Genomic DNA, 23,314 nt, shown 5'->3' with positions numbered 1-23,314 from the left:
ACTCTCCTGTTTCTTCATTTGTTGTGAGCTCTAGCTGTCCCTCGATACCATGACTTTCAAAACCTTCAGTGAAGGCTCTTGTGTCAGTCAGGTCGTCTCAGGTGGGTGTGATGGAGGAAACCGCAGTTACTTCACTCCTGACTGCCATTTCCAGGGCTTTGTTTTGGCCCTTACTCTCAGGTCCTATTCGTCTTTGAAATTAAGCTACCGCTCTGTGTTAATCTGTTTTGCATTGCTATAAAGAAAGAGCAGAGATTGGTAATTTATAAAGAGAAGTAAGTGGTTTATTTTGGCTCATGTTGTGCAGGCTGCATACGAAGCATGGTGCCAACATATGCTTCTGGTAAGGCCTCAGGAAGATTTCACTCTGACAGCAGGCAGAGGGGAGCAAGCCTCACAAGGGAGCAGGACTGAGCGAGGAGGAGAGGGACCAGGCTCTTTCTAACAATCAGACCTCAGGATAACTAACAGGGCACCAAGCCATTCATGAGGGATCCACCCCCATGACCCAAACACCTCCCACCAGGCCCCACCTCCAACACTGGAAGTCACATTTCAACATGAGAGATTTGGAGAGGACAGGTATCCAAACCATATCACACTCCTCTTTGAAATCAGTGTTGTCTCTCTTCTCCCTAATCAATAAAATCTCTCAATTGAGAAGGCGCTCTTTGACCCTTTCTATTTTATTTTATTTTTATTTTTATTATCATTTTTTTGAGACAGAGTTTCATTCTTGTTGCCCAGGCTGGAATGCAATGGCGCAATCTCAGCTCACTGTAACCTCAGCTTCCTGGAATCAAGTGATTCTCCCACCTCAGCCTCCCAAGTAGCTGGGATTACAGGCATGCGCCACCATGCCTGGCTAATTTTGTTTTTTTAGTAGAGACGAGGCTTCACAATGTTGGCCAGGCTGGTCTCGAACTCCTGAGCTCAGGTGATGCACCCATCTTGGCCTCCCAAAGTGCTGGGATTACAGGTGTGAGCCACCGCGCCTGGCCCCTTTTTAAAAGTTTTAACATCTGACCCTTTTCCTCTTCATTCTATCTCTTTCATCATCCTTAAATGTTTGAATTTCCATGTTGCTGATACACAAAATGCTAATACTCTTCAGCTTCCTTAACTCTACTATATCCCCTACTTCTACGCTAACGTCCTGCATGAACTGAAATGCCCCTAAGATCTCTCTGAAACCACACTCCCTGACTAGGGCCTTTGCTCTTCTTTCCTCCCTATCAAAGTTAAATCTACTCCATGTCTTCATTTTCGCCTCTAGTTCTTCAGCATTCTTTCTTTTTATCTCTCATTTTATCTGTTGTGTCCAGGCTGGTCTTCTTTTCTTCCCATTTAAATATAAATTTTACCATCTCAAATTGAACTCACATATTCACTCTCCCAAATCTGCTGCCCCTTCTGTATTCTCTTACTGGATGGCACTTTTATTCACTAACATGCTCTGATCAGAAAACTGGATTTCACCCTGTCCTTCACCCCTAACTTTTAACCAGTCACTAAGTACAGATCTGAGTTTCTAACGTTTTCTTGAATTCTTTCCCTCATTAACACTTTTCTTATGGAAGCTAAGTAATCTCTGGATTTATCTATTACACTTCTTCCTAGCTTGCCTCCCTCCTTCGTTCCACTCCCTGCACTGCAGCCAGAAGCGATCTTTCTTAAAGACACATTTGATCATGTGACTGATTTAAAATCCTTCGGTGAATTTTCACTGCCTTCAAGACAGTCTCCACATTCTTTCCCATGCCCGTGGTCTGTTCTAATGTGGCTCCCTTTTGCCCTCCAAGGCTGCTGCTTCTTTCCTCCTCTCGCGCCCTGTCTCCCAGTACACTCAGCTATCGTCAAAGGCAGGAGGGTTTAGGGGGTGAACATGGGCTTACTAGAGTTAGCCAGATTTAGATTCAACTTCTGGCCCCACCATTCACTGGCTGTGTGACCTTGGACGAGTTACTTTAACTTCTCTGTGCCCCAGTTTTTCCTCATCTGTAAAATGGAGAAATATGTGACTCCTAGGATTGTGAATGAGGACTGCATTTTAAAATGTATATTGGTTATCTTATACAAACCCAGGCAGGCACAAAATATTTTCTCGATAAATAGCGGTGGTGGTGATAACCCTGCTGATTATCCCATCCTCTCTCCAGCCTCCGAGTCTTTGTATGTGCCATGTGCATTCTTCTCTGCTCCACTGCCTGTATATTACTCTAGCCTTACTTATCTTAGCCTACATGGTACTCCCTCTAGGAAACCTCTTATCTCCTCTGTCTAGATTCGATGTACCCTTTATATGCCTTTATAGCAGGGTTTTTCAACCTTGGTGCTATTGACATTTTGGGCTATGTAACTCTTTGTTTTGGATGCTGTTCTGCACATTGTAGGATGTTTAGAAGCCTCTACCTACTCAGTGCCAGAAGCTTACCCTCCTCCCCCAAGTTGTGACAACTGAAGATGTCTCCATACATTGCCAAATGTCCTCTGGAGGGCAAATTTACCCCCATTTGAGAACCACTACTTATATAGCATTTATCAAAATGTATTATTATTGCTTGTTTGTCTGTATCCTTCATTAAACTTTTAAAAAAATATTTCAGCTTTTATTTTCGAAAGAGGGGTACAGGTGTAGGATTGTTACATGGTGGACCCAGGTACTGAGCATAGTGCCCCATAGGTACTTTTCCAGCCCATGCCCCCCTCTCTCCTCCCCCCAAGTTATCTGCAGTGTCTGTTGCTGCCACGCTTATGTCCATGTGTACACAATGTTTAGCTCCCATTTATAAATGAGAGCATATGGTGTTTGGTTTCCTGTTACCGCATTACTTTGCTTAGGATTATGTCTTCCAGCTACATCTATGTTGCTGCAAAGCGCATGATTTCATTCTTTTTTATGGATGTATACATTCCCTGGTGTATATGTACCACATTTTCTTTATCCAATCTGCTATTTATGGGCACCTAAGTTGATTCCATGTCTTTTTTTTTGAGATAGAATCTTGTTCTGTCTCCCAAGCTGGAGTGCAGTGGTGTGATCTTGGTTCACTGTAACCTCCGCCTCCAGATTCAAGCGATTCTTCTGTCTCAGCCTCCCGAGTAGCTGGGATTACAGGTGTGCACCATCACGCCTGGCTAATTTTTGTGTTTTTAGTAAAGACAGCGTTTTGCCATGTTGGCCAGGCTGGTATTGAACTCCTGACCTCAAGTGATCCACCCGCCTCCGCCTCCCAAAGTGCCGGGATTACTGGCGTGAGCCACCATGCCCGGCCTCCATGTCTTTGCTATTGTGAATAAGGCAGTGATGAACATTTGAGTTGATGTATCTTTTTGGTATAATGTTATATATCCCTTTGGGTATATACCCAGGAATGGGATTGCTGTGTTGAATGATGGCTGTATATTAAGTTCTTTGAGAAATCTCTGTTAAACTTTAAAATTGTCACCAAGCCAAGGGCTTGCTTCCCTATGCACATAGAAGCCAATGCTATGGCACTGGCTTTTAAGAAAAGAAAAGGCTTTATTGCAAGTTGACTGGCAAGGAGGCAAGAGGTCACACTCAAATCTGTCTCCTCGTTCTGCGGCAAGATCAGGAAGATTGGTTTCAGAGGTGTTTCTAAGTAGCCCCAGGTGATACCAGTGCAGCCAGTCTGCCAGGGTGGTGGTAATCACAATGAGGAGGTTAAACCTCTCATGTACCCCACAAATATATGCATCTACTATGTACTCAACAAAAATTAAAAATAAAGTAAAAACAATTAGGAGGTTAAAGCTTTTTCCCATTGCACATGCCTGGACTACATGACTTGCAATTTTGGCTCAGTGCTATCTGTAATAACTTAAACAATGGTTAATCAGTCTGCACTAGTCCCTTGGTTACAAAATCTCTGGTCTTACGGAATTTCTCCACCCTGATCACTGTTAAATCCATAGCATCTTGCGTAGATCTCAACACATAATAAATAGGTACTCAGTAAATATCCACTGAGGAAGGAAATTGCAACTCAGTTCTCACTAGCACTCTACAGTTCCTTTATTCTTATCTTTCCAGCTTACCTACTTTGCCAGCAAAAGTACCCAGTGAAAATTAGGCCCAATCACACTTTTTTTTTTTTAATGGCTAGTTTGAACCTCCCAAGCATTGCTAAAGGAAGTCATTTAACAAAGCCACTTAATAGCCGGGCGCAGTGGCTCACGCCTGTAATCTCAGCACTTTGGGAGGCTGAGGCAGGCAGATCACGAGGTCAAGAGATTGAGACCATCCTGGCCAACATGGTGAGACCCCGTCTCTACTAAAAATACAAAAATTAACTGGGCATGGTGGTGTGCGCCTGTAGTCCCAGCTACTCGGGAGGCTGAGGCAGGAGAATCGCTTGAACCCAGGAGTCAGAGGTTGCAGTGAGCTGAGATCATGCCACTGCACTCCAGCCTGGAAGCAGAGTGAGACTCCATCTTAAAAAAAAAAAAAAAAAAGCCACTTAATGAGTTCCACTGAAGAGTAATACTAGTCACCTTCAGTGGTTGTAGGTAGTGTTGAACAATTCTTTTCTCTGCAGTTGAAGACCTTATATACTCTAGCCAGGAACTCCACTTTCTTCACTTTTCCAACTCCACTGCTGGCACGTCACTTTCTTCGGATGACCTACTTCTCACTTTACTAAGATTAGGACCAACTGACAAGAGCCTCCTCAGCATCTTCTCATCCCTCGAATGTCTCCTCTCCTTATTTCTCCTTTCTTTTCTGGCCCTCTTATTTCCCAAGATGAACATCTTTCTCCCCGTTTTTGATGTCTTCCACTTCTATGTCATCACATTTTTCTTGCATCCTTTATCCTTTTCTCTCCACTGTTTTTCCCCCTCATCCTGCCCACAGCCTTTGTTTAAGTAAACAAAAAGCAGCTTTCCTGTGATCATCTTTCACTCCGTTTATTACCGTCCATTCCTCATTTCACTGGCAGACATCTCACAACAGTTGTCCACCGTGGTAGCTTTCCTTTCACTTCTGAGTGCATCGCAGCCAGGCTTTGAAAAAACTGTAGCCTGATTTTATGTTACTGAAGTGCTCGCTTCATGATCACTGGTCACTTCCTGATTACCAAACCCAGTGACCTCATCTCAATCCTCATTGGACTTAAACTCTATAGATTTGGAACCCTGTTAACTGGCCTATCATAACATACCATCTCTTTCCCTTGATTTAGCTGATATATTACTCTCATGGGTCCACATTGTACCATTCTTGTCTACTCTTAAGTCTCTTTTAACTTGTTTCTTGGTTTCCACAAGTCTTAAGTGTGGACGTTCCTCAGAGTTAGTTCCCAGCCCTCCTCCCATGTTGCCTTGACTTCCTGGGATTCATTTCTCCTCACGTGGCCAAATATTACCAGTGAATACACCCACATTATGCCTTTAGCTTTAACTGCTCTCCTGATCCCCAGCCCTACGTGTTTTGCTGCTACTAGATCTTTTTTTATGGATGATACACTGCTGGCGTCTGAAACTGTACACAACCAAACCGTTCATTGGCTCCGCCTTCCCATCTACCACTCCTTTTCTTTCTACCATTTTCTCTATGATCGTCTTCAAACAAAGGCATCACCATCTTCACCGCAGTCCTGGCTTGCATTCTTTAAAACATCTCGGTTCTTCCCTATGCTTGCTCTTGACATTCCATCAGTTCCCAAGGTCTTTTCTCTCTCTCTTCAGAGTCAAATTTCTATTTAACTATGCCTACCTTTTCATTCTTATACCACTGCCCTGGTTCAAGTCTTCACATCTTCACATGCTTTTTTTTTTTTCAGAGACAGGGCCTCACTCTGTCACCCAGGCTCGGTGGTGCGGTCATATCTCACTACAGCCTTGCACTCCTGAGCTCAACTGATTCTCCCTCCTTAGCCCCCCAAAGTGCTGGGATTACAGGTGTGAGGCACCGTGTCCAGTGGTATACTTCACGTATTCTTATACCAAGTATGCAGACAATTACAATAGCTTTCTAATTGGTTTCCCTCAAATTTCATCTAATTCCAGCATACTTTTCACAGTACTCTCATAACATTTATAGTTCCTGAGTTATAAATCTCCCTGTTTAGGTAGCTCCCCTCTTGCAGTAGAATGAAAGACAAATCTGGCCCCATTCTAACTTTGCTAGTCTTCTCTTTCACTCTACTCTTTCATGTCACCTTCACTGTTTCCAGAACATGACCTGCAGTTGGCCATTTTCATTGATTTGCTCATGCTGTATTTTTCTGCCTTGTAATAATCTATGAAATATCTATTCAATCTATGAGGCTCAACTCAAGTGGCAGTCTTCCTGAAGTTTTCCCCAGCCCCTTCTTGTTTGAATTAACTTCTTTTTCCTCTGTATTCCTATTGATGTGGTGTATAATTTTGGTAGTTGTTTACACAGTTTTCTCCACCAGAAGACCTTGAAATCAGGTCTGTGACATCTATCATTGTATTTCACACATGACCATTTACGTGTTAATTAACAATAAATGTTTGTTTAGTGGAAGTCAATTATTATTAATGTGAAATTTGTAATTAATTTTTTAAAAAATGTAATAACAGAGCAAGCAACACTATTGTTCATTAGGAATCTATAGCATTTTCAGTAAATTAGTAATAATGAATGCAAGGACAAAATGTATTGCAAGTCTAGTAGTTTTTGTTTAGAAGGTATGTTGAAACACACTAGACTTTTTGCTTTCTAAGCGCATTAAAAAGCCAGGTGGTATACATATTTTAATTTAAAACCCAACTACTTATATTACTGAGTGATGAAATGGTTACTTGGTTTAGTTCCTTGACGTTTGTTGCCATCTAGTGTGGCATTTGGGTATCACATGCTAAGTAGAAGGAATTATATATTTACATTCTTTGTGGCAGTGAAAATGCCTGAGGATTTTATAAGAAAATAAATATATAACTTGAGAAGTATATAATGCCATGCAAATATTCTTGTGTGGAACTACCTTGGATAAACTCCCTACTCTCACCACTTTCTAGGTCTCTGATTTGGGCAAGTTACTGAATGTCTCAAAGTACCAGTTTCTTCAATTGAGTGATAAGAACCAATTAAAATGTATTGAGAGGGTTAAATAATCCATGTATACCACTTAGCAAAGTATCTGGCACCTAGTAGGTGCTCAATAAATATTTTTGTTTGAAAATGGAAGTTATTTCAATTGGTGATAATTTTAAAAGAGGAAAAGAATTCACCTGGGACTAAATGGTGAGAAAAAGTAGAGGCTTTTGCAGTCACACCTTGATAAAGCTGCGAGACACCTTGATCAAGCTACACGAAGCAGGTGAAAAGGTTAACCAGGCCTTAGGCCTGCCTGCTTGTGTTGGAAGGGAAATTGTTGAGAGGTATGTGTAAAGGCCTGAAGGCACAGGCTGTGGCGTGAAGTTACCATAAGCATATCTGTAATGACATAACCCTCTAAGGAAAAAAAAAATTTTCTTTTTTACTCATAACAACTTGAACAAAGTATGTATTTCCAATTTGCTAAGACCTATCCTGCCGTATACCTTTGTGGGTAAGTGGTGTGAACTTTTAAAAAAAGTTAATTATTATGTATACATAATAATTGTACATATTTATGGGTTACATGTGATATTCTGAAGATTAGTTTTTAAAACAGCAGCCTGGTAGGTTGAACAAATATTTACAAAGACTTTTTCTCCCTTTTCAAATATCCAAATTATTCTGTTTCTTGGATTACAGGGAGTCAGAAAGGCAGGAATTAGAAACCTGGATTAAAAATAAAATCAGAAAAGCATTGACTATTTGGTTATAGTCACAAGGATAGAAAATAGCGCTTCTTGATTTGCACATTATCTGTCACAAAAGAAGTGTAAATATCTTGAAAAATGGTACATAGGGATAGACTGGTAAATTTCTGGTTAGCAAGGGTTTATAAATTAAAATCAATAGTTTGCATTATTCATAAGTTAGATGCTTGAAATGTGTTAATCTTTTTAATTTTGTGGGCTTTATTCATAAAAATAAAAATGTTTATAAGCTTTAAAGTTCATGTTTATAGGTGCGAGCTGTATATTTTTCATAAGATCTTAATTCCTTAGTTATGAATTATTCTGTCACAAAGATTTCTTGAAAACTAACCCTAGCAGTTGGGAAGGACTTTTATATGATCTACATACAATAGGTTTCCTGTTTTAAAATTTTAGTTGACTAGATATAAATTGTGTTTTTGAAAATATTTTGACTGCCTAAGATAGTAGTGCCTACCCTTTGGCTTAATAAAACCAGGACTGGGAATATCAAGTCCAATAAACTGTGTTTGAAAAAAAGTGTTAATATGTCAACACAGAATGACCACAGCTAAAGAAATTTCCCAGAAAAGAAAAGGTACCTTCAGGAATGAGTCTGCTGGGTGGGGGAAATGTATAATTCCCCAACTTCCCGAGACCTACAGCCATTTCCACCAAGGAAAGGGCCGTGTTCAGGGAAAGGGAGAGAAGCCAGGACTTGGGAACTGCTGAGAGAGATAACAGCCGCAGGCCCCAAATTAACTTTGTCACCTATAAAGATCTATCATTTAATGGTAATTGCCTGTTTATAGCATTCAGTTACTATAAAATTATAATTTATAATTTTATATAAATTAAAATTATAATCATTTGATGGTAGTTGATTGTTTACTGACCTAGCCTTTGAGAAGTCAATTATTATGTCTTTACTGAATGGTTATAGGGGTACTCAATCGACAGGGATTCTGAAACTAGGAGAAGAAACTCTAGAATTAAGAGAAAGCTTTAATGGAGATAGTGTATAAATAATTGTTTACTAGACCCAAATCTTTTAGTATGTGCGGTCCAGTGTGAGAGAGTTATCTTTAGAAAGAATAAATCATTTTTCTGATTCCAAGTGTTACTACGCTTTTCTGTTTTCTTCATTGTGACCGGACATATACGTTAAAATCAAAGCACATAAAAGTAAAAGCTATTTTTGTTTGTTTGTTTGTTTTGTTTGTTTGTTTGTTTTTGAGATGGAGTCTCGCTCTGTCGCCCAGGCTGTAGTGCAGTGGCGTGATCTCAGCTCACTGCAAGCTCCGCCTCCCGGGTTCACGCCATTCTCCTGCCTCAGCCTCCTGAGTAGCTGGGACTACAGGTGCCCGCCGCCACGCCCGGCTAATTTTTTGTGTTTTTAGTAGAGACAGGGTTTCACCGTGTTAGCCAGGATGGTCTCGATCTCCTGACCTCGTGATCCGCCTGCCTCAGCCTCCCAAAGTGCTGGGATTAAAGACGTGAGCCACTACGCCCGGCCTTAGAAGCTATTTGATAATATGGAATTGTTGGTTACACGCTAAGAGACATCAGTAACCAGTTTTTTGTTTGTTTGTTTGTTTTGTGTGTTTTTTGGGGACAGAGTCACACTCTGTTGCCCAGGCTGGAGTGCAGTGGCACCATCTTGGCTCACTGCAACCTCCGCCTCCTGGGTTTAAGCGATTCTCCTGCCTCAGCCTCCTTAGTAGCTGGGATTACAGGCACGCACCACCTGGCTCAGCTAATTTTCATATTTTAGTAGGACGGGGTTTCACCATGTTGGCCAGGCTGGTCTCAACCTCCTGACCTCAAGCAATCCACCCGCCTCAGGCTTCCAAAGTGCTGGGATTACAGGCGTGAGCCACCGCGCCCAGCCAATAACCAGTTTTTAAGCTAATATTTTTATTCAGTGTTTTGTTGCCCATTACTCATCATCAGCCATTGGTGGTGGCCATTCCTAATAGAGACAAGACCATCCACAAAACCAAGGCCTCAGCAGTGGTTTTGTTTACATGATTTTACAGTTTCTCACTTTGTGCTTTTCACTGTATCATCCTATCTTGGCATTACACCTCTTATCCTGCCAGGATTATTTACTGTTGCTTGTTCTTTAGTTGATTGAGTTCTTTGAATTGATTCTGTAGGTGCCTTTCATGGTAGCCTGGTTTTAGATCTTCAGTCTCTTCCGCTGTTCCTATACTTAATGATGATGACTCCTGAGTTTTTGTTCAATTGAAAACTTTCTGATTGGATGTATTGGTTTATATTAAGTAAGCATTTTGTCTATTCATACTAGTAGTATTCATGATATCAGGGAGAGTTATGAACATTTACTCGATTCATGTGAAATATTTTTCACAAGAGCAATTACATTTTGAATCACAAAAGGAACTCATTCATATTTCAAGCTCCAAGGGCTTAAATTATAGAAAAAGTATGCCTTTTCATTTATTCTAGTATCTAATTTAAAATTTCCTTTTCCAGGCATTCTCAGCTGGAATTTTGACTTGGGACTAATTTCCTAGAAGAATCACTTTTTACTCATTGTGTTTGTTTATTAGTTAATCTGAGACAATTGAATTTTACCTTTATATTTTATGCCTGGGAGCATAGAAACTTTTCAGAAGAGACCAAAAGAAATTGGAGTTTAATGCTTTCCAGATGAAGAGAGGAAAATTCACATATCCTAGATATTTATTGTCTGTATTTATTATAGCTTTCACCAGAGGGAAGCATAACTATGCATAAAACTTACAGTGCTTACTGAGGCCATTTCCATCTCCATTAAAATCAAATGTGACTATGAAATTTCTAATCATAGAGCACGTAAGTCATATGAGACCTGGGGTTCTTTCTACCATTTCAGGGGGAAAGAGAGGTTGTGTGAGGTGGATATTGTACATAAGGGCCACTGGAATAAAACTATAAGATACTATAGTACCTTACTTTTATTAGGATTTTTAAAAATTGGGATTTTACTATGCAATCTGTGTATGTAACTAAATTATATCTGTACCCCATATATTTATACAAAAAAAGACCTCCCCAAATTGGGATTTTTGAAGTCATATTTCATTATTGGGTGTTATAAATAAAGATATTGTAAAAGTGGCCAAAATGAAGTTAGAGAGTTTTTATTTCTGGAAATGCAGAGTGGGAAATTTACAGTAAAGGACAATTATGAACTTTACCAGAAATGGAAGATCCTTATAAAACTAAGTAGTGAATACTGTCTTGAGTCTTTCCATTTAACTTACGATTATTACATAATTTTTACTTCAGTTGTATGTTTAAGGGGAGTGAACTAAATTTTCTCTTAGTTATATTTAAGGAAACTTGATTATTATATAGTATTAAACAAAAGATGCCTGTGTGTAATGATATATTCAACATTTCATTTTAGTATTTTGATCTATCATTTGAAGTATTCCAATAATTTTTATCCATGAGCAAATAAGAAATCAGTTAAATTGGATACTTACGTATTTTGTGTAGTATAAACATGATATATAATTGAAAATATTAGAGCACTTGGTGTTTCTGGTTCCGTTTTTTAAAATTCTGACTCATCTGTGGCCCTCATCAAGGTTCATTACCTGAATTTTGTCATTGATTAATTAATATGGCTTTAATCATGAAAATTGAAATATGTCAATAAATGTAACATTTGGATACTCTTTTAGGTCAATAAGTGGTATTGATAAACAAAAAATTATTCTAATGGGCTTTATAGTGAGTTTTTGCTATTTTAAATATACTTAAAGCTTAATTATGTCATTTTACCTATATTTTTTCCAAATTCTAACCTCCTCTTTCAATCTGTTCTATCCTGGCAGGCTTTAATCCAGTGTGACCAGTTGAGGAAGGAGCTGGAGAGGCAGGCGGAGCGACTTGAAAAAGAACTTGCATCTCAGCAAGAGAAAAGGGCCATTGAGAAAGACATGATGAAAAAGGAAATAACAAAAGAAAGGGAGTACATGGGATCAAAGGTACTTAAGGACTCTGCTGTTATCCACATTGCAGAAGAAAGGTTTTTTATGATGCCATTGATGATTCCATAGGCTGGAGTTCTTGAATGAACTTTAAATTTTAAAATTGTTATTATATAAGTAGTTAAATTTCGTATAATTTAGAATTCATAAAAATGTTTTATCTTTTCATATATTTCTCAATAGTTTATGCTGATCTTTTCAAATAAAATAATCAGTTAGATTCCATACAATGAAATTACAAAATTTACTTTAAATCCTGCCATTCTGTTGGATTCCCTCTCTTGTGTTTCCCAGAGTCGTGCTATGAAGATACCCAGATTTTATTTCAACCTTGGCTAAATCAAGGAGAGATGACTTACCCTGCATTATCTCCTACCCCTAAATTAAATATGCAGAAGATGAGTTCCTTGTAAGGAACTGAACCTAGAAAAAGTTCAAGAAAACTTTTTCTTGAACCAAGAAAAAGTGATTATGCACTCTGTATGAAATCAGTTCTGACAAATTACATGATGAATAATGACGGTAACCAAATGAAGGGAGAGATTTAAGGCAAAAGGAACAGATAACATGAAACGAGCAGTGTTTGAAAAGGAGTTCACAAACTAGAATACAGAGTTGCGTGGGACCTAGCTTTAAAATTGCTAACTAGACTCGAATTGAGCAAGTTGTGGTCCATCAAGTAACCAAAACAACTGTGTTACATGTTTGTTTTTAAAAGTGGACTCACAGCTTGTACTCTAAATGCTATGTTGTTATCAGATTCCAATGTGTGATAATTAACTTATTCAGTAAGTATATACTGAGTATGTGCTGTGTGCAAAGCAATGTGGAGGCCTAAAGATATGTAAAGAGAAAAATCACAACTTCTGCCCTATGAGTTTTAAGTCTTAATAAGAGTAAACTCAGGCATTTCCTGTAAATGTCCTTGTCTTCTTATCCATTTTTAAAAATTGTGTCTGTCAAAACCCTACTACCTACCTTCTCTGCCCTGGATTAGTGATCTCAGCTGGTAAAAATCACACAGACTTGCAGATGACACGGCTGTAGACTCCAGGTCTTCGGTGTCCACGGTCCTTTCAGTGCTTTCTAGCAGTCCTCTTATGCCTTCCTCTCTCTTATTCATTCCACACTCAACAGATGTTAACCAGAGGGGCTGGGAATGTTGTAGTCACAGGAACGATGCAGTTTCCTCATGAAGCTTACAAACTCATAGGAGAAGTAGACGTTACACAAATGTTTTCTTAAGTGAGTTTTCGATCATCATTGTGATAAAGCCATAAGGTTCGGTTTAGGATACCGTAGGAATGTGTAACAGGAATCTGACCTTGTCTAGGCAGTCACGAAAGACTTTCCTGAGAAAGAGATGTTGAAAATGAGACCTGAAAGCATTGATGAGTGGTCAGGTGAAGAGGGGAAGAGGGTTTCAGGCCCAGGAAAATAACACACCCAAGACTCTGGACCTGGAAAGCATCGCACTTTCTAGGAATTTGGAGAAGGCCCTGATGGCTGGAGCATAGAGAGAGAGGAGCAGAGTAGTGGGAATGAGTTTGGAGAATTATGTTGGGATGGAATCATGAATGGCTTTAAAATCCATATGAAGGATTTTCAATTTTGCCCAAAAAGGGATGGAAAGCCATTGAATGGCTTTGAATTTGTCAGTGTCACGATGCCATTTATATTTGAGAAAAATCATTTTGTCAGTGGATTGGAAGGAGAAGCAGAATAGATGCCTGGAGATAAGCTGGAGGTCATTATCACAGTCCAGGTCTGGAGGTGATTATCATAATCTAGCTCTGGAGGTAATTTTCGCAGTCCAGGTCTGGAGGTGATTATCACTGTCCAGGTCTGGAGGTGATTATCGTAGTCCAGGTCTGCAGGTGATTATCGTAGTCCAGGTCTGGAGGTGATTATCGTAGTCCAGGTCTGGAGGTGACTATCACAGTCCAGGTCTGGAGGTGATTATCATAATCCAGCTCTGGAGGTAATTTTCGCAGTCCAGGTCTGGAGGTGATTATCACTGTCCAGGTCTGGAGGTGATTATCACAGTCCAGGTCTGGAGGTGATTATCATAATCCAGCTCTGGAGGTGATTATCATAATCCAGCTCTGGAGGTGATTTTCGCAGTCCAGGTCTGGAGGTGATTATCGCTGTCCAGGTCTGCAGGTGATTATCGTGGTCCCAGTCTGGAGGTGATTATCACGGACCCGGTCTGGAGGTGATTATCACGGTCCCGGTCTGGAGGTGATTATCGCGGTCCAGGTCTGGAGGTGATTTTCACGGTCCAGGTCTGGAGGTGATTATCGCGGTCCCGGTCTGGAGGTGATTATCGTGGTCCCAGTCTGGAGGTGATTATCGCGGTCCCGGTCTGGAGGTGATTATCGCGGTCCAGGTCTGGAGGTGATTTTTGCGGTCCAGGTCTGGAGGTGATTATCACGGTCCAGGTCTGGAGGTGATTTTCACGGTCCCGGTCTGGAGGTGATTATCGCGGTCCAGGTCTGGAGGTGATTTTCGCGGTCCAGGTCTGGAGGTGATTATCGTAGTCCAGGTCTGCAGGTGATTATCGTAGTCCAGGTCTGGAGGTGATTATCGTAGTCCAGGTCTGGAGGTGATTATCGTAGTCCAGGTCTGGAGGTGATTATCGTAGTCCAGGTCTGGAGGTGATTATCGTAGTCCAGGTCTGGAGGTGATTATCGTAGTCCAGGTCTGGAGGTGATTATCGTAGTCCAGGTGGGAAGTGATGGTATCTTAAATGCATTTCTTTAAAGACTGTTTCAAATCACTTGTTCTTCTCAAATTCTCTATAATACCATTTTTCCTCTTATTCTCAGCAGAGAGCCTTACTTACCTAACAAAGAAAATGGAAGCCGTTGGGTGATGACCACCTCAACTATTTCTCTTGCCCATGCCTTAAAATAAATTTTCACCTGTATTCCAACCCAGTCTAAATGGGAAAGGTGTCTTCCTAATCCTTTCCCCTTCCCGTGGACCTCGTCTCCTTTCACCCCCTCAAGGAACTCATTCCATTTGTTCCACTTTTCTGAATCAATCTTTCCTTCACTACAGTCTCTTTCTTATCCTCAGGAAAATACTTTCAGATGTCTCTTACTGTTGAAAGGAACGATCTTTCTTCTAATCTGTGGTTCTTAATTTTTGGCACACAAGAAGTTCTAAAAATCTGATTGTCCAGACAGTACCCCACACCCATTACATCAAAATGTCTGAGAGGAGCATCCAGGTGTCAGTGTGTTTGAAACTCACCTAGGTGATTCCAACGTGCAGCCAAGGTTGGAAACCACTTCAGTAATTCCATCTCCCTCTTTGACTCTTTCTCTTAATAGTCGAGTTTCTTGAAAGATTTGTCCATACATGTTGTCTTTATTTTGTCACCTCTCACTTGCTCTTCAGCCCACTGCATTTCAACTTCCATGCCACAGCCAATGAAATTACCATTGCTATGTTCACTGAAGATCTGTTTACACTATATTTACTGATTTTTTTTTCAGTCTTATTCTCCTTAAAAGATTCTCTTTCCTTTTATGATTTCTTTGAATTCATATTCTTGATTTGGGAGAATGATGATATGTGCTTTTTACATTACTCTGAGTTTAAAGTGCCTTTGAGGCAATAAAGGAGACACATCCAGAAAGCAGCTTGATAGGAGGTTCTGGAGTTTATCAGGGAGCTAAAGATTTAGGTGTCTTTAGCAGAACTATAGCTTGAATTCCATGTATATATAGCCTTAGGACCTAAAGCTTCAAGACTAAAGCTATTTGATTTCTAGATCCTTAACTGTATACTGAGCTCCCAAACCAGCTTTACTTTCCACCTCCTATCCCAGTGGACCCACTATTTATCCAGTTATCCAGCACAGAAATCTTGTCACCCTTTTCTCCCCCATCTTTCTCACCCCACACATCTCATCATCACCAGGCTCTAAGACTTAAGCCCCTGAGCATTTACATTGCCCTGTCTCTCTATCCTACTGCTACCATATCTCATCCTTGGATGGTTCCTATAGCCCCTGTGGTGTCCTTGCCTCCAGTCTCACCTCCTTCCTATCTGTTCTCCAAACTGCAGCTGGGATGATCTTTCTCAATATGTCAGTCTCTTGCTTTAAAAATCCTTTCACGTCTCCCTGCAACCTTGAATAAAATTTAGGATCCTTTATCATAGCATGAAGACTCTACAATATTGTTCCTCTCTTTGGCTCTCCAGTCTTATGTTCCTTCATTTTTCTTCTCTGCACCCTCACCACACTGACCTACTTGTGCTTCCCCAAGCATGCACATATGCCTCTCTTCCATACTGTTTTTTCCAGTGCAGGATATTGCATGTGCTTTGCCCTCTGCCTAGAGGAGTCTTCCTCTGCCCTCTTTAACTGATTCTTCAGAGTTGTTTGTTTGTTTGTTTGTATTTGAGACAGGGTCTCGCTCTGTCACCCAGGCTGGAGCTCAGTGGGGTGTTCACAGCTCACTTAGCCTCGACCACTTGAGCTCAGGTAATCCTCCCACCTCAGCTTCCCAGGTAGCTGGGACTAGATAGGTGTGCCACCATGCCCGGCTAATTGTTTGTGTTTTTTATAGAGACAGGTTTTTGCCATGTTGCTCAGGCTGATCGCGAACTCCTGGGGTCAAGCAATGTACCCTCCTTGGCCACTCAACGTGCTAGGATTACAGGCATGAGCCACTGCGCCTGGCCCAGAATTTTTCTTGGTACCACCTCCTCTCAGCGCCTCCCATAGCTGAATTGGGACCGTCTCCTGTGGGCTCCCATAGCTCACTTCAATACAAATTCATGTCGAATAGCTTGCCTCCCCTAGTTCAGTGAGTCCCTTGCATGTAACATCCTCAATGCCTGGCACATTCCTCTCATGTAAAATGTGCTCAGTATATATTAGATGAATGAAGGAATGAATTACAAGGAAAAGAAAAAAGTCCCTATGCCATTGGGAAGTTATGGCTAAAATGCTGAGAGTTCAGAGGATCAGAACTGATTGTCTGCAAGAGATCATGGAAGGCTTTGGGGAAAAAATGGCGTTTTAGTTGAGCTTCCAAGAATAGATGGGGTTTAGAAACGCAGAGTATGGGGGAAGGAACGCCACCTGTAACCAATATGAATAAGACATGGAAGGGAGATGAAGTTGCAAATTGAGTGTTGTGTGAGAGAGAATGGTATCAATAGCAAACACCAGCTATTGTTCACACCTAGGAAATTTGTATTTTTTGGTTGTTTGCTGGAAACCATTTGCCTTGCTGAGTAGTTCTACTGTGTAGAAGTATGTTGATGAGAATTCCTGATAAGAAAGGAAAAACGAAGGCTGAAGTGTGCCTGGCAGTATTCCAGGTGCCTTCATATGTAACAGAACCTCTCTCTTTTACTGACATTGTTTCATGAATAAAGGTGGTGACAGAAATGCAGCGCATTTTTTATGTATCATTTATTTATTTATTTATTTTTAACTTTTAGATTCAAGGGAGTACATGTGCAGGTTTTTTACTTGTGTATATTGCATGATGCTGAGGTTTGGTTTACAAATTATCTTGTCACCCCCTACATAAGCATAGTACCCAATAGTTAGTTTTTCAACCCCTACCCTACTCCCTCCCTCTCCTCTCTAGTCATCCCCAGTTTCTGTTGTTGCTATCTTTATATCCGTGAGTACCTAATACTTAGCTCCCACTTGTAAGTGAGAACATGCAGTATTGGATTTTCTGTTCCTGCGTTAATTCACTTAGGACTACAGCCTCCAGTTGCGTCCATGTTCCTGCCAAAGACCTGATTCCATTCTTTTTTATGGCTGCATAGTATTCAGTGGTGTATATGTACCACATTTTCTTTATCCAGTCCATTCTTGATGGGCACCTAGGTTGATTCCATGTCTTTGCTATTGTGAATGGTGCTACAATGAACATGTGAGTACATGTGTCTTTTTGGTAAGACAATTTGTTTTCTGTTGAATATATATCCAGTAATGGGATTGCTGGTAGAATGGTAGGTTCTAAGTTATTTGAGAAATTTCCAAACTGCTTTCCACTGTGGCTGAACTAATGTACATTCCACCAACAGAGCAGAAGTGTCCTTTTCTCTGCATGGTCTGTTGTTTTTTGACTTTTGAATAACAGCCATTCTGACTGGTGTGAAATGGGATCTCATTGTGGTATTGATTTGCATTTCTATGATGATTAGTGTTTTAGTCTGTTCTCCCACTGCTATAAAGAAATACCTGAAACTGGGTGATTTATACAGAAAAGTGGTTTAATTGGCTCACGGTTCTGCAGGCTGAACGGGAAGAATGGCTGGGGAGGCCTCAGGAAACTTTCAGTCATGGTGGAAGGGAAGCAGGCATGTCTTCTGTGGTTGGAGCAAGAGGAAGAGAGAGCAGGGGGAGGCGCTACACACTTTTAAACAGCCAGATCTTGTAAGAACTCACTATCATGAGAACAGCCAGGGGGAAACCGCCCTGACGATCCAATCACCTCCCACCAGGCCCCCCTCCAACATCGGGGATTACAGTGTGATGTGAGAGTTGGGCGGGGGCAGAAGTCCAAACCATATCATTCATTCATGAGTTATCTCGAGCACTTTTTCGTGTTTGTTGGCCATTTGTATGTCTTCTTTTGAGAAGTGTCTGTTCATGTCTTTTGTTCATTTTTTAATGGGGTTGTTTTCTGCTTATTCAATTGTTTACTTTCTTTATAGATTCTGGATATTAGGCCTTTGTCTGATACATAATTTGTGGGTACTTTCTCCCATTCTGTAGGTTGTCTGTTTACTCTGTTGTTAGTTTCTTTTGCTGTGCAGAAGCTCTTTGGTGTAATTAGGTCCCACTTGTCAATTGGTGGGTTTTGTTGCAATTGCTTTTGAGAACTTAGTCATAAATTCTTTCCCAAGGGCCATGTAGGAAACACCCAGAATGGTGTTTCCTAGGTTTTCAGCTAGGATTTTTATAGTTTGATATCTTACATTTAAATCTTCAATTCATCTAGGGTCAATTTTTGTATATGGTAAAGGGTAAAAGCCCAGTTTCATTCTTCTGCATATGGCTAGCCAGCTATCCTAGCACCATTTATTGAATAGGGAATCCTTTCCCCGTTGCACATTTTTGTCAAGTTTGTCAAAGATCAGATGGCTGTATGTGTGTGGCTTTATTTCTGGGTCTCTATTCAATACAATACATTTCTGAGCTAGAGTCATTGAAGTTGATTTTGTCCCTAGTAAGCCCTGGCTGACATTTGATCTCAAGATCCTGCTCTAAATAAAGATGTATGAATAAAGAGCTCACAGTGGTCCTAGCACTGAGGTCCCAGCTCTCACCAGGAAATGGCAGAAAGTGGTTTTGGAGTAAAAGGATTTAGAGTTGAATCCAGCTTGACCTTTCTGTGACCTTGAACAATTCACTTAACCTCTCTAAGTTTCAGAGGAGTAAATAACGTTAATAATACATCAAGAATTGATAGGATTAAGTGAGATAATGTTTAGAAAATATCTAATATAATGTCTGACTTACCGAGGGCATTTAATAAATTTTAGCTTGTGGCTGTTGTTTTAGAGAAAGAGAGAAGGAGCCTTATTGGATAGATTTCTTGGCCCTTCATGTTAGTAAAAGCAGACAGACTTTTATATAAAGCCCAGCTTTACCTTTTACTTATTAGTTTAAATGAACTTGGGCAAGTTACTTAGTTTTCTGAATCTCATTTTTTCAAATGAAAATTAATTCCATATAATCCCTTCTCTAGGGGATTTAATTATTTATTTATTAGAGACAGGGTCTCACTGTGTCACATAGGCTGGAGTGCAGTGGTGTGATCATAGCTCATCGTATCCTCAAACTACTTGGCTCAAGCAATCCCCCTGCCTCAGCCTCCTAAGCAGCCAGGACTACAGGCATGTGCCACCTTGCCTGGCTAACTAAAAAAAAAAATTGTAGAATTGGGGTGTCATTTTGTTGCCCAGGCTGGTCTTGAACTCCTGTCAGTCCTCCTGCCTCAGCCTCCAAAAGCAGTAGGATTCCAAGCATGAGCCACAGTGCCCGGCCTTTCTAAGGGGATTTAAAGAGAGAATGCATATCACACTGCCTGGCCCAAGAACATAATGACTGACCAGTTCATCATACCATTGTAAGTGCTAGGTAGTTAAAGTTAGTGCTAGAACAAGAATCTCTGCTTTCCTAACAGTAGGAATACTTGTGAAACGTATAGATTTTCTTTCTTTCTATGTTTTTTTTATTCCTCCCTTACTTTTCTTTTTTTTTTTTAAATTCCATTTGTGTGGGAAGCTGTAGGAGAACAGATGCCTTCTACCTAGACAGGTTTGAATCATTCCCCATCAACAGTACTTGCTGTGAGTTTGTGTGTTATCTTCAATAATGGTCCTGGGTGTTGCACTGAGCACTCAGCTTTGTTAGTTCATTCAGTCATTGATCATTTATTTATTGAGCACCCCCTGAGGTCCACACATTTTCTCAATTGCTTTCCTTGACAGTATCCATTGTTAAAATCCTTAATTCTTTTATCTCTTGCATAGGGAGTACAGCTTCATACCAGGTTCAATACACTAGGGACTACTCTGCTGAAATTTCTATCAGCCTCTCCCAACCTGGGTGTCCTTGTCTCTTCCTTGCCCCTGTCAAAGTTTAAAGGACTTACCTGATGTCAACGTCCTGGACATCCAGCAGTGTTGCAGCTGTGTCTGTGTTACTTCTGGCTCTGCAACAGATGTGGATGGAGAAGCTCCTGCCGTGTAATGTTGACTTCCAGATGGTGGGTGTGGGGAAAAAGAAGGTGTGACAACAGGAGGGGAGACCTCAGAAAGTGGGCGACAGGAGGTAGCAGACAGGTAGTGGGCAAAGGAAGGAAATGATGGGTGGCAGAGGGAGGAATCCTAAGGAAGGGGAGAGATTTGTGACATGCCTTAGAAGAGAAATGGACTAGAATTTATAATTAGCAAAATAAATGTCAGTATATTTACTTCAAAAACCATACAATGTTAAGATGTTTACCATCAGTTATATATGTCCACATAAATAAGTAAAATATGATTTTTAGTAGCTGGTAATTAAAGTTTGTTCCTGTCATATGGTTCCAGAAAAGCTATAATTACACATTCATAATATATATGCTCATGAACTCGAAATTTTAAATTGAAATGAAATTGATATTTTTGATTTGTTATATTTAACTTCTTTTCAACCTTAGTTTTATATTGTAATGTGCCCAAGAATATTTTTTAGTTTGTTATTAGTAAAGCTAATTGCATGTGAAAATTAGATTTGTAGACGATCCTTTGATGATAGGGACGTGTAAACAACCATAAGTCAAATATAAAATTCTCCACTACCTTCAGAAAAGTTAATTAATATATCTGCCTAAATTATTTTCATAGGGTCAACTTTAACTAGTTCTGTAGTTCAAAGGCAGACATCTATCTTCGTTTTATTGATGTCAGGTTCTTAATTTACTAAAACTTTGGTTCAATGTTGATTTTTGTCATAGAATTTTAGTAATTGATTTAAGTTATAAAACTGAATTCACACCCATGTCAGCATACAATGGTAAGTTTCAAGCATCATTATTTAAAATGTGTCACCAGTTCTTGTTTTAACAGATAAAAATTGATAGGTATTCCTATATGTTCTGCTGCTTCTACATTTTAAAAACTGCCAGTGCAGTATGACATTAAGAGCCTAGAAGAGTGACTTCCTGGAAAAGAACAAAACATAATTGGAAACCAGAAACTATAAAGGATAAATCTAAGATCTAGAAAGCATTTCTAATCTTGAGAAGAAAAACTGAGAACCTAATATCCATACAGTCCATTGGAAAGCCATTTATTCTGAGTATTTATTCATTCATCAAATATTTGGTACCTCTTGAGGAACTTCTACTCTAATGAGGAAACAGACAACTAAAAACAGTGGGATGAGTACTGTGGTTGAGGTACACAGCAGTTGTGGTGTGATGGAGGTATATATACTGAGATTGTAGGAGCACATGCCATAGTGATATTCAAAATATTAATCTTTACAGTGTGGGAAACAGTGAGAGTGGACACAGGCTACAAACAACAGGCATGACTGTCCCAGTGCACACAAGCTGAATATCAACCCTGAACGTGGGAAGGGTCATCTATTTTGTGCTGGGAACTGGAGTCAAGGAAGACTTCCTAGAGGAGAGGAGATAATGGCTGAGCTGAAACCTACCGGAGAAATGAGGGAGAACTAGATAATAGGGGGGCGGTTGGGGTTTTACCAACAAAGGGCACTGCACAGAGCCTCTTGTTTGTTGGTTTGCGGGAAGGGTAGTGGGAGCCATAGCAGACCAGTTGCTGTCTCTAAAGAACTTCCTCCTTAACTCTCCCCATCAGTCCTCTTATACCTTCCATGTGGAAGAAGGGTTTAAGAGTTGTATGCTTCTGTATCTCCTCTGAATTTATTTATGGCACTCTGTTTCATAACTTAATTGGGTGTTTGATAACTGTCACTTTAGGGTTTCAACCAAAACCTTGATTTTATCATCTCGTTATACATTTCTCAAAATGAGGTTAGAGATCAGGGGAATGAATAGAAGTACATATTTCAGTTCACTGGGCATAGGTGAATAGAGGAAGGAGAAAAATGAACATACCCAATCCACAGAGAAATGGCTCACAGAGCCCAGTGACTGTGCTGAGACGCTATTAATTCAAGAAAGTTTTAGTATTTGATTTGTCAAATGACATTATTGTTTAGGACTTTTATTTTCCCTTACAGATGTTGATCTTGTCTCAGAATATTGCCCAACTGGAGGCCCAGGTGGAAAAGGTTACAAAGGAAAAGATTTCAGCTATTAATCAACTAGAGGAAATTCAAAGCCAGCTGGCTTCTCGGGAAATGGATGTCACAAAGGTACAGAAAGAGATTTTAGTGTAATCGTTACTTAAGGAAATATTTTCTTTGAAAAATGTTTTCCTAATGTACAAAACTCTTACTGTTTCAGGAGGAAGTTTGGAGTAGAAAAGTTTTGTGATTTCAAGAATAATAAAAGGCCACCTAATGGTTACTCAGCAAACATTCAGTTACTGTATGCAGCCCCTCAGTGGGTATTGCATGTGCAAGGATGAATTAGACACCAGTCATGGCCTTGAAGAGCTTAAGGGTTAAGTGGCAGAGACAGACTTACAAATAAATAGAGTTATATTACTTTAATTATTGAATATTTGATAAACCTCATTTTTCTAAATTAATTAAGAGTGCCTTGTTTTTGCCGTAGATAGCATAAGGTTGGTGTTTACAATAATTGCCAAAGACATATATTGACAACTTAAAAGGTGTGCTTGACATAAAAAATCTTCCACTTCCTTTTCCTTTTCAGACTTGGTCATTAAAATAAAGATTCTAATACTACATGATCTGATTGGTGCTTAAATTTATACTTTAAAATACTACATTGTCTGTGCTATGGGCATCACTGGTTCGTGAATCAAGAACTAAAATGTTTAATGGTCTTTACTGGCAATGATTAAGATACATATTGTAAGAAATACTAGAAGTCCAT

The 23,314-nt window shown here is 39.9% G+C and overlaps 1 protein-coding gene across 17 annotated transcripts in view; it reads left to right on the top strand.

Annotated features, from left to right (window-relative positions):
- Positions 1-23,314, top strand: part of SDCCAG8 (SHH signaling and ciliogenesis regulator SDCCAG8) — a 245,554-nt gene that overhangs the window by 62,930 nt on the left and 159,310 nt on the right. For all 17 annotated transcript variants that reach the window (XM_055380726.2, XM_004028678.5, XM_055380741.2 and 14 more), the window contains 2 exons: positions 11,628-11,780; positions 22,531-22,665. In XM_055380726.2, coding sequence (XP_055236701.2) covers positions 11,628-11,780; positions 22,531-22,665 — 288 coding nt within the window. The remainder of the gene's footprint in view (positions 1-11,627; positions 11,781-22,530; positions 22,666-23,314) is intronic.

The sequence above is a fragment of the Gorilla gorilla genome, chromosome 1 (genome assembly GCF_029281585.2).
Source record: "Gorilla gorilla gorilla isolate KB3781 chromosome 1, NHGRI_mGorGor1-v2.1_pri, whole genome shotgun sequence".
Classification (NCBI taxonomy): Eukaryota; Metazoa; Chordata; class Mammalia; order Primates; family Hominidae; genus Gorilla; species Gorilla gorilla.
Note: the sequence above shows the minus strand (reverse complement) of the source record. Positions and strands in the feature narration are given on the sequence as shown.